We start from the raw sequence: 10,681 nt of genomic DNA on the forward strand, positions 1-10,681 counted from the left end.
TCTGATTAACAACATGCGTTCATAAGTGAGGGATTGTGGAGCCTGAAACAGGGGGTAATTACATTTAAATAAATACCATTCCAGCCAGGTTGGATGAGGTTGGAAGTGTTTTTTTTAAGTAAGCAGAAAAGGTCTTTAACCTATGGTTGAACCGACAAAACATAGCTCTGGGGTGTTTTAGATAAGGCAGTGAGTGCATTCCCAGGTTCTGTTAACTAGAACTGTCAGCTAAGTGGTGATCGATAATGGTGAGGGGTCAAGAGTTAATTCAGTTATGTTGCGTGTCCTGTGTGTGCGCTAGTGGGTCGGAATGAACTTTTAAACTTGGTCGGGAGGAGGAGATTCATTCTAGAACCTGTGACGTCATATTTTGTATATAAACTGTTGTTCGTGGTTACATGGAAGCGCGCTCCGAGAATAAATACTATCATCTATTTTTGATAAGACTGGTCTCCGTCTATTTTATGCAAATAAGACTCTTACAAATTATCATAAAATAGACTAAGTGAATTCAATTAACGAAAACATATTGGAAATAATGAAATTACAGTAACAATTGGTCCTTAGAGCAGATTTCCACAAACTTGCCTCTGTCGTCCGAGGGTAGAGCCGAAAGCCGTGCACAGACGGGTCTGGACTCGTTATTTAAAGACCTGGCCTCTGAATTGAGGTTTAAAGAACAGGCCGGTGTGTGTGTATATCTGAGGTCGACAGAAAAGGTGACGGAATCGAACCGGCATTGCTTTTCCCAGTCTACAGGACGACGGTAAACAGTCTTTATTCTCGAATTTGGGAGGAATGATTTAATATATTTTTGATTGGATGTTCTAAAGAAGCTTAGAATTAATCAATGATAGGTGCTTGAATATTCTGAACAAATACACTAGGTTACTACTTTGTAGTTGAACCAAAATCGATAGAAAGCAAGGCAGGTCCGTAAAAACCTGAGGTAACGAATTCTACCACAAATAAATATAACGGAAGGAAGGAAGGGATATAGTAGGTATGGGTAAATAGGACGTTCGTTTGGTACAAACAATTCAATATTCAATACTTAAAGAAAGTAATATCCAAAAAGGTGGAGAGGATAACCTAGTCTAGAGAAGTGAGATATTAACGTTGACAGTCCCAAGGAACAATAGTTTATAATGAGCTTATAATTGTATACGGGTGAAATTTAATGTCTGATCAAAAGTCAAATCTATAGACGAAGTTTCCAGAAAGGAGAAGAATCATATAAGTCCATACACAGATTGTAACTAGGTAACGGTATATAGCACATACATAGATCATAGAAATACACACACATAAGGTAAAAAATAGAAAGGCATAGATAAGTGATTAAATACCATAGCTACAAGTAACGGCAAGGATTTATCAAATATGGCTAGTAAATCCTCAAAGGAGGTCCCGGTATTAACGGGATACCAGCGATTTATGGAGCATTAAGATAAGAGAAACATAGAATTCTGTCCAAAATGAAGGAAGCGGTATGAATTTGATGGGAGTCTGAATGTTGAAAAACTAGAATTGCTTATAAAAACAGATACATAAGGAATGTGGAAAAGATGTGAAGAAGCAGAATAAACAGGGGTTGTACACAGCCGGAGTTTGGCTTTCAGAAGCAAAAAAGAGAGTTGAGGGTGAAAATAGGAGGAAACCCAAAAAGAGCCAAGATGCGCTGCCCTCCGCTCCCGCAGAAGAAAAAGTTAGCGAATTGGGCGCGGGTTAGGGTAACAAACTATATCCATCTCGAGTATACCAAGAATACAGAGGTAATCCTGTCGATGAAATAGTGGTTTTGAGAATACGGCTGCAGGAGATACCTGCAATATCACCACCCATATATGTGAAGCCTGCTGAAGCCGAGGGAGGGATAATAGAGATAGAAAAAGGAAAAAAAGTTGAGAAGCGGAGAGGGTGAGTCAAACGAAAAAGAAAATAAAATCTAATTTATTTATATACAGTGCCTTGCGAAAGTATTCGGCTCCCTTGAACTTTGCGACCTTTTGCCAGGCTTCAAACATGAAGATATAAAACTATTTTTTTGTGAAGAATCAACAACAAGTGGGACACAATCATGAAGTGGAACGACATTTATTGGATATTTCAAACTTTTTTAACAAATCAAAAACTGAAAAATTGGGCGTGCAAAATTATTCAGCCCTTTACTTTCAGTGCAGCAAACTCTCTCCAGAAGTTCAGTGAGGATCTCTGAATGATCCAATGTTGACCTAAATGACTAATGATGATAAATACAATCCACCTGTGTGTAATCAAGTCTCCGTATAAATGCACCTGCACTGTGATAGTCTCAGAGGTCCGTTAAAAGCGCAGAGAGCACCATGAAGAACAAGGAACACACCAGGCAGGTCCGAGATACTGTTGTGAAGAAGTTTAAAGCCGGATTTGGATACAAAAAGATTTCCCAAGCTTTAAACATCCCAAGGAGCACTGTGCAAGCGATAATATTGAAAAGGAAGGAGTATCAGACCACTGCAAATCTACCAAGACCTGGCCGTCCCTCTAAACTTTCAGCTCATACAAGGACAAGACTGATCAGAGATGCAGCCAAGAGGCCCATGATCACTCTGGATGAACTGCAGAGATCTACAGCTGAGGTGGGAGACTCTGTCCATAGGACAACAATCAGTCGTATATTGCACAAATCTGGCCTTTATGGAAGTGGCAAGAAGAAAGTAATTTCTTAAAGATATCCATAAAAAGTGTTGTTTAAAGTTTGCCACAAGCCACCTGGGAGACACACCAAACATGTGGAAGAAGGTGCTCTGGTCAGATGAAACCAAAATTGAACTTTTTGGCAACAATGCAAAACGTTATGTTTGGCGTAAAAGCAACACAGCTGAACACACCATCCCCACTGTCAAACATGGTGGTGGCAGCATCATGGTTTGGGCCTGCTTTTCTTCAGCAGGGACAGGGAAGATGGTTAAAATTGATGGGAAGATGGATGGAGCCAAATACAGGACCATTCTGGAAGAAAACCTGATGGAGTCTGCAAAAGACCTGAGACTGGGACGGAGATTTGTCTTCCAACAAGACAATGATCCAAAACATAAAGCCAAATCTACAATGGAATGTGTAGATGAATCCAATCGAGAATCTGTGGAAAGAACTGAAAACTGCTGTTCACAAATGTACTCCATCCAACCTCACTGAGCTCGAGCTGTTTTGCAAGGAGGAATGGGAAAAAAATTCAGTCTCTCGATGTGCAAAACTGATAGAGACATACCCCAAGTGACTTACAGCTGTAATCGCAGCAAAAGGTGGCGCTACAAAGTATTAACTTAAGGGGGCTGAATAATTATGCACGCCCAATTTCAGTTTTTGATTTGTAAAAAAAGTTTGAAATATCCAATAAATGTCATTCCACTTCATGATTGTGTCCCACTTGTTGTTGATTCTTCACAAAAAAAATACAGTTTCTTTGTTTGAAGCCTGAAATGTGGCAAAAGGTCGCAAAGTTCAAGGGGGCCGAATACTTTCGCAAGGCACTGTGTTTTTTTTTCGTGGGGTGTGTCTCAATCCACCGCATCCGCCTATGTTGACATTGCACATCTGAGGTGTTTGTCAGACCGAGAAATCTCGAAAATTGGTCTTCTCACAAAAAAATGTAATTCCTTATGATACATTTTTGGACTGTCTTTTTTGCCATTTATGAATGTGTTATATTCAATGCGTTTCTATGGGCTATAGTAGTAAAGACCAAATTCAATGTTTTATGCAATCATTTTTTAAAATAATACCTAAAACCAGATGTACACTACACAACTTTCCAAATCCTAACTTCGCTGAGTCTCTCACATTAAACAACCGTCTTTCCTGACGTTTTCTTCTCTTGACAATGTAGTGGTGCGCACACTAAACGACATGGCAAAGACAGGAGTCACACACTACAAGATTCTTCACTTGGTCGTTAGGATTCTCGATACCACGCTGTCTCGCAAAAATAATTAAGTGATTAGATTGTTACCATAGCTACAACGAGCAGTGGCTCAAAGCAGCCTCAAACGTTTTCAGTCAGACATTCACGCTTGCCATACTGACTTGAAATATTTAGCATTTTGAATTGAATAACTTTGCTTGTGAACTGCAACGATTTGATGCTTTGGTTAAAGGCAAGTAAAAACGCATACTTTGAGTAGTAGTAGTAGTAGTAGTAGCTCACATTCTGGGTGATGAGAAATATCATCATCTCACTGGTTTCTTCTCTGGCGAGCTCTCATTGGCTATTGCTGATCACCCGCTCTCAAAACATTTTGAAAATATCAGGACGTCTGGGACTGCTCAAAGATGAGATTAGTAGCCCTCAGACTGTATCTGACCCGCTCACATTAAATGAGCGTTGTGACGGCCAAACGCCACGAGTAGGCAACGACATGGGGATTTGGTCTTCAATTTCAAAAACTTGTCTGGGAGAGCTAAATCGGGGCCAAAATCGTGTAGCATACACCTGGCTTGGGAGTCCTACAATTCTAAATCAAATAGCAAAATTATCTATGGTATGACTAAAACAATTCCATGATAGCTTAGTAGAACCCTCACATCCCCCCCAAAGGCTTAGACTTTATCATATTTTAAATGTTAATTTATTTTAACAGTTATAGCTTAGTCAATCATACTAGGCCCTGATGCTCCTCGGGTGTGACATCACAGCTTGGCCTTAGGGACAGAGTCAGGGCTGGGGTAGAGGTGTTGCCGTAGGAAGCTAAGGCTCTTTTCCCAAAAGTCTTCCTGAGCATCGGCATGCGGCTTGGTGTACCCTCCCCACAACACCATCACTGCAACACATACACAATCATTAGATATATATATATATATATATATATATACACACACACACATCTTAGTTCAGGTGTGTATACTATAGATGTGAGTTGTGTGTACAGTACCTTTCTGTCCCGTTTGCTGTACTATGAAGCTGCTGGCTCTGAAGTGGGGTGTGTAGGGCATCTCAATGAGGTGTCCAGCATCAGGGTATTGTAGAATGGTCAGCAGGTGCTCGTTACCCGCTGCACGCATCATCTGGGTCATCTGCAGGTCAGAAGTTAGAGGTAACATTCAGCGTCAATGAAAATTATGGATTTCATAGGAAGCTTGTAATCATGGTTGTGTATGTACTCACGTCCTTGGCAGACTCCACTGTCGCCAAGTTCTGATCATCCTCCCCGACGACCAACATCAATGGACACTTTATCCTCCCCATCTGTCAGAAGACACGGCAATAAGTAAACAAACCCACAGTGTGTGTGTTTGTGTGTGTTGACTTACATCCACTTTCTCTCCAAGGTCGGTTGGGATAGGCAGAATGAAGTCTCTCCAGACCACACGGCCCTCTTCATCAAATCGGGTCTTATACCCATCCCTGGCAATAAATAGTGTTTTTAGTTTATTTTTCTTCATTTGGGCTGTATGTCACAAGCTTCATAATCACGGTACCTTCACTTCACGATAATCACGGTACCTTCACTTCACACAGATTTAGGTTTATTTTTCAGCCACACACCACTCACTTGTTCATCTTTCTAAACACTTTGCTGAAAGCCTGGTTGACCCGGTGGACGTGACTCCCACTGATACACACACAGCATTTGGGCTGGAATACACACAGTATTTATAGTTTACACACGAAACAAACTCATAAGCATATGCACATGGTCAGGGTTGGGACAATAAAGATTACTGAATCTGAATTCACTCTATAAAGCTCCAATCTGGAGGAAAAAGAGGAGAGTAGGAGGGAGAGGCTCACGCTGATGTCTTTGGAGTAGGCTGCCAAGTTGAGGGCGACTGACGCGCCTAAGGAGAGACCAAACAGAGCAACTCTGTCCTTCATCACCAGAGGGTGCTCCTGCACAATCCTGAACGCTTTCTACATAACAGAGAGATAGAGCTCAAGGTCAAGTGATAAAGATACAATGTAGGATCCAATGTAGCAGATGTGATGTAATATAACGTGAGGTGATGTAATATAACAGTGAGTATGGATAATGAGTCACAGGAGTGGACTCTGCCCTCTCAGGGCTGTTTCTGAACATTAAGACAAGCACAAGCATGTAGGCACACAGTATGAGACTCACCTCAAAGTAGGTTGTTGATTCGATGTCTGAGGTTCTGTTCTTGTCATGGGAAAGGTACTCTAGCGCCATGGAAACAAAACCGTGTGACGCCAGGAGGCAGGAGCGGTACTCCACCAGCCCCCCACCCCCTCCCCACATATCCAACACCCCAGGGAAGGGTCCAGGACCTGGGGGTAAAAAGAGGGTCCCTCGGACTCCGTGTTCCCTGATGTGAATTCTGCACACACCCGGTGCCATGTACCATCGTTCTGTGACAACGGTCGCTAGAGGAGACTGCTTGCTGAAGCCCTCAGTCATGTGCCCACTGTACACAGAGATGTGTACCACCATAGGAGTGAGGACATCCATCTTTCTCAACCTGAGAGACAGAGTTTATTTGACTTGTCCAGCTGGGCCCGGTCACCCTAAATGATGTTTATCCTATGTAAAATTGACGCCAAATATTGAGTTGCATTGGTGTATTACCTGAGGCCTGTCCGACTGCCTGGAACAGGCTGCATGCTCCACAGTAGACCCATGGGCTCTGCTCCTTCATATGTTCCTCCAAGACTGGCATCCTTAGCAACTACATAAACAGAAAAGAGAAAGAGGCTTGAGTTTGACTTGGACTTTGGAGTTGGATGACCGTTCAAAACTATTTTTGTAGTCAGAGCTCGTTTTTAGGAGTTGTCAGTCTGTCAACTGGGGCTCCCGAGTGGCGCAGCAGTCTAAGGCACTGCATCTCAGTGCTAAAGGCATCACTACAGACACTCTGGTTCAATTCCAGGCCGCATTACAAGCAACTGTAATTGGGATCCCATAGAGCAGTGCACAATTGGCCCGGTGCCATCAGGGTTTTACCGGTGTAAGTCGTCATTGTAAACAATAACATATTTAACTAGGCAAGCCAGTAAAGAACAAAGATTACTTTTTTTTAAATTCTCAAACACACTGAATGGTGCTTTCAAAACTGAGAAAAAACTAATATTGATGTCAGTGAGTTTAAGAAAGAGGCCGAGTTCCCGATTTGGAATTCCAAGTTGATTGACAGTTTAAAATGTTTTTTTTCCTAGTCGGAGCTCAGCCCAGTTGCCTTGAACACACTGAAGTCGAATATTTCCAATATCAAAGTTCAGTTGTTTTGAACTTGGTGTTAATTTGCTTGGGCGTGTTCTAGTGGAACACTATTGCCAAGTGTTACGGATACAATTATCCTGTGTGTCTTCTCTCCTTCTCCCCTCACAGGTGAAAATCATCACTCCCCAATCAGTCACCAATCCAATCATCAATCAGAAGACACACCTCCTCCTGTTTCCTACCCAATCACAGTTCCTTTCCCTTGGTTTAAAAACCCCATCAGTTGTTTGCTCTAGAGCTCAATCTCTCTGTAAATGCCATGTATGTAGATCTCTGTTTCACTCTGTCTTGAGCCCTCTTTTGTTTGAGCACCTCCATAGCACTTTGTCATCACCTGTGAGTATTGTTTTTGGTTATGGTGTTTGTTTGCTGGTGGGAAAAGGGGAAACCAAGACAAGTCGCCCATGGGCATACACTACCCGTAGGTAGACTTTGTTACATACACTAGTTGGAACTGGGCGGACCACCCACTGTATTTTTGGTTAGTTAGCTGTTGTTAAAGTAGGCTAGTCTAGCTTAGGGTTTTTTTGAATACTTATGGTTTCTTTCCTTGGGTCCAGCTCAGCCCCTTTTCCTGCTCCCCCATTACCGTGTGTTTATTAATAAACCCTGTGTTTGACGGTAGATTTCAGTAGTCGTGGTTATTTCGTTCTCACTTTTACTTTGTCACAATTATAATTTGCATGAGTTATGTTACGGGTCTCATTACCATCCCCTCTAGACTATCGGGCCAAAAGGGATTCGTAACACCAAGATGTTGACCAACTTTGGTCACGCCTTTCAACGTGTGTTGCATTTGAAGAATTATACTACTTCCGACTACAGGTCCACTGCATGACTAACTGACAACTAACCTGTCAGTCTTTGTCGTTGTTTTTTGTTTGAATTGTTTACGTGTTCGCTATGCGGGGGAAACTGTAAAACAGAACTACTTGGCTAACTGTTGTAATGGGGATTATTATCGTAGCAACACTTTTGGGGTGAGGCAATCCCACACAGTGTCCTGGTGTAGTTCGTAACGGTTGAAGTGTGTATGTTAGGATGGTAACGTTATAATTCCTGCATGAGTAGCAGAAAGTTGAAATTGGGCATGCTATATATCCAAAAGTGAAAATGCTGCCCCCTATACCTTAAGAAGTTAAGGATGAAGCGTGAATTCATGACAGGAATAAGACGTGTGAAGTTTGGGATATCCTCCCTTCTACAATAAGCAGCCAACAAGGTATTTTTCCTTTGTTTATGTGTTTAATCTGATATGGTTAGATCTCTGGCTAAACTGGTTTTATGTAGGTTTTTTGTTTTTTTACCTTTATTTAACTAGGCAAGTCAGTTAAGAACAAATTCTTATTTTCAATGACTGCCTAGGAACAGTGGGTTAACTTGCAAGCTTTCAGTTCCTAGTCCAACACTCCAACCACTAGGCTACCCTGCCACCCCATGCACATCAGAGTTGTGTCAAGCTAATAAGTCACTCATAAAACAAGAATTGTAAGAGTGTGCTTAACTGTATTTTCATTTACTTTAGTTCTCACGAAGGTGATAATTATGACTAAAACTACAGAATAAAACCACCAGTTTTGCTCGTGGTTACTGGAGGGAGCTACAAACAACCATATTGGTTTTAATAACATCTATTTTGCTATCTTTTACTCAAGGTTTGCTGTGTTGTACAGTGATATTGTACTAACTTGATGACAATAGAAGGCAAAAATATTGGCCAGCCGCCAGCATCTCATGTTTCAGCGCGTGCTGATCTTATTGGCGACCAACAGGACAACGTGTAATTGAATTAAACAAGAGTATATGGGATTTCATACAGAAGTTAGACCAAGACTACATCCAAGAAGCCTGTCTGTCAGCCCGGTCGGCAGTCACAAACCTTACCTGTCACCATACCTTGGTCGTTGCTGGTGTAATGGCCGAATGCCTCCCAAAAGTCATTATCCTCAGAGCGATGAAGGGAATGCAGTGTCACCGAGAGCGCTGGAGGTAAATTCCTCACAACTACCTGGATCTTCTCATCCACGAGCCCCCGCATTGGCTGCACTGATAGAAGCGGGTAAGTCCCAACCATGGTGGACAAACACCTGTAGAAAAAGACAAGACAGAAACAACCGCATATTGGTAAAGATGGTGGGATTGACATTCCATTTGTTCTGGCTTTAACCTGTGAAAACTGTTTGGCGACAGAACGAATTGGCTAACGAGTCACATTCGCTTCAAACTTTGTGTCCAAATTTACTTACACTGAGTTATTCGATAATGACAACTGACATAGATAACCGCATTATATAGCTAGGTACGAGTAGACAACTTTGCTTGTGCAGGAAAGTTCAAAGTCCGTGCGGCACTGCTCACAAAGTTGAGGGTGACAAAAATACTAGAATCGAAGCAAATGGAAGTGATTATAATGTCATAACGAATCATGCAAAACATTTACAGTTGACAGGAATATGTTAGTTAATGTAGTGACAAATGATTACACATTTTTTTATCATAAAGTTAATTTACAAAAATTACAATTAATCAAGCTAGCTGACATTAGCCAGTTAGCTTTATGGGTGTTGTGACATGAGTATGAAATTGTAATTCTGGTTGTTTCATGTTTTAGGGACACCTGAAACAACCAGCAAACCAGGCTATCGTCTTGTGAAACAGTGGATGCAAAGAATCTAGCTAGCTAAAGTATTTACTGCAAATTGAGTGTCCAGCGTATTGAGTGTCCAGCTATGTTCTTGCTTATTGTACAGTGGAGGATAAAAATACCTGTATGCCTATGGATGTGTAGCTAGCTATCTTGCCAATCTGTGTATGAACCCAAACGTTTGGTATACATATTAGTTCAGAACCTAGCTATGAACCTCAGCTCTCATAGCCAGTTGTATCAACTTCAAAACAGTCTGAATGACACTAATGAAGCCTATGGATTGAGTAGAATATAATAAAACGTTGTCTCAAGGATTCAGATTGTTTATGCATGTAGTTATTAACTTGCATGAGATCCCTACATTGTAGTCTGTACATTTAATATATTCACTGATCATGTACTCTACCTTGGCAAATAAAGGTGCAGTTCAGGTATGAATGTCTTTTTCAGTCATATCCAATACCAGGGTTATCAAATTCCAGTCTTTGAATGATGCTGTGTCAGCATGTACAATTGAAGTCGGAAGTTTACATACACTTATGTTGGAGTCATTAAAACTTGTTTTTCAACCACTCCACACATTTTTGTTAACAAACTATAGTTCTCAAGTCAGTTAGGACATCTACTTTGTGCATGACACAAGTAATTTTCCCAATAATTGTTTACAGACAGATTTTTTCACATAATTCACTGTATCACAATTCCAGTGGGTCAGAAGTTTACATACACTAAGTTGACTGTGCCTTTAAACAGTTTGGAACATTCCATGAAATTATGTCATGGCTTTAGAAGCTTCTGATAGGCTAATTGACATCAT

General features: G+C 41.2%; 1 protein-coding gene across 3 annotated transcripts; it reads right to left on the reverse strand.

Moving 5' to 3' along the window:
• Positions 1-3,484: 3,484 nt before the first annotated feature.
• On the reverse strand, positions 3,485-9,579 carry LOC118938809 (bile acid-CoA:amino acid N-acyltransferase-like). 3 transcript variants are annotated; one of them, XM_036944491.1, is made up of 10 exons: positions 9,464-9,579; positions 9,102-9,304; positions 6,567-6,666; positions 6,102-6,459; positions 5,774-5,893; positions 5,535-5,617; positions 5,293-5,386; positions 5,147-5,227; positions 4,914-5,055; positions 3,485-4,802 (listed from the first exon to the last, which is right to left on the reverse strand). In XM_036944491.1, exons 2-10 carry the CDS (start codon positions 9,289-9,291, stop codon positions 4,672-4,674), a joined length of 1,299 nt encoding a protein of 432 aa, XP_036800386.1. In that variant the 5' UTR covers positions 9,292-9,304; positions 9,464-9,579; the 3' UTR covers positions 3,485-4,671. The 3 variants fall into 3 exon arrangements, with proteins under 3 accessions (XP_036800386.1, XP_036800385.1, XP_036800384.1); XM_036944490.1 differs by lacking the exon at positions 9,464-9,579 and having other exon boundaries at positions 6,102-6,405; positions 9,102-9,453; XM_036944489.1 differs by lacking the exon at positions 9,464-9,579 and having other exon boundaries at positions 9,102-9,453.
• Positions 9,580-10,681: the final 1,102 nt, after the last annotated feature.

Source organism: Oncorhynchus mykiss, chromosome 15 (genome assembly GCF_013265735.2).
Source record: "Oncorhynchus mykiss isolate Arlee chromosome 15, USDA_OmykA_1.1, whole genome shotgun sequence".
In the NCBI taxonomy this organism is placed as follows: domain Eukaryota; kingdom Metazoa; phylum Chordata; class Actinopteri; order Salmoniformes; family Salmonidae; genus Oncorhynchus; species Oncorhynchus mykiss.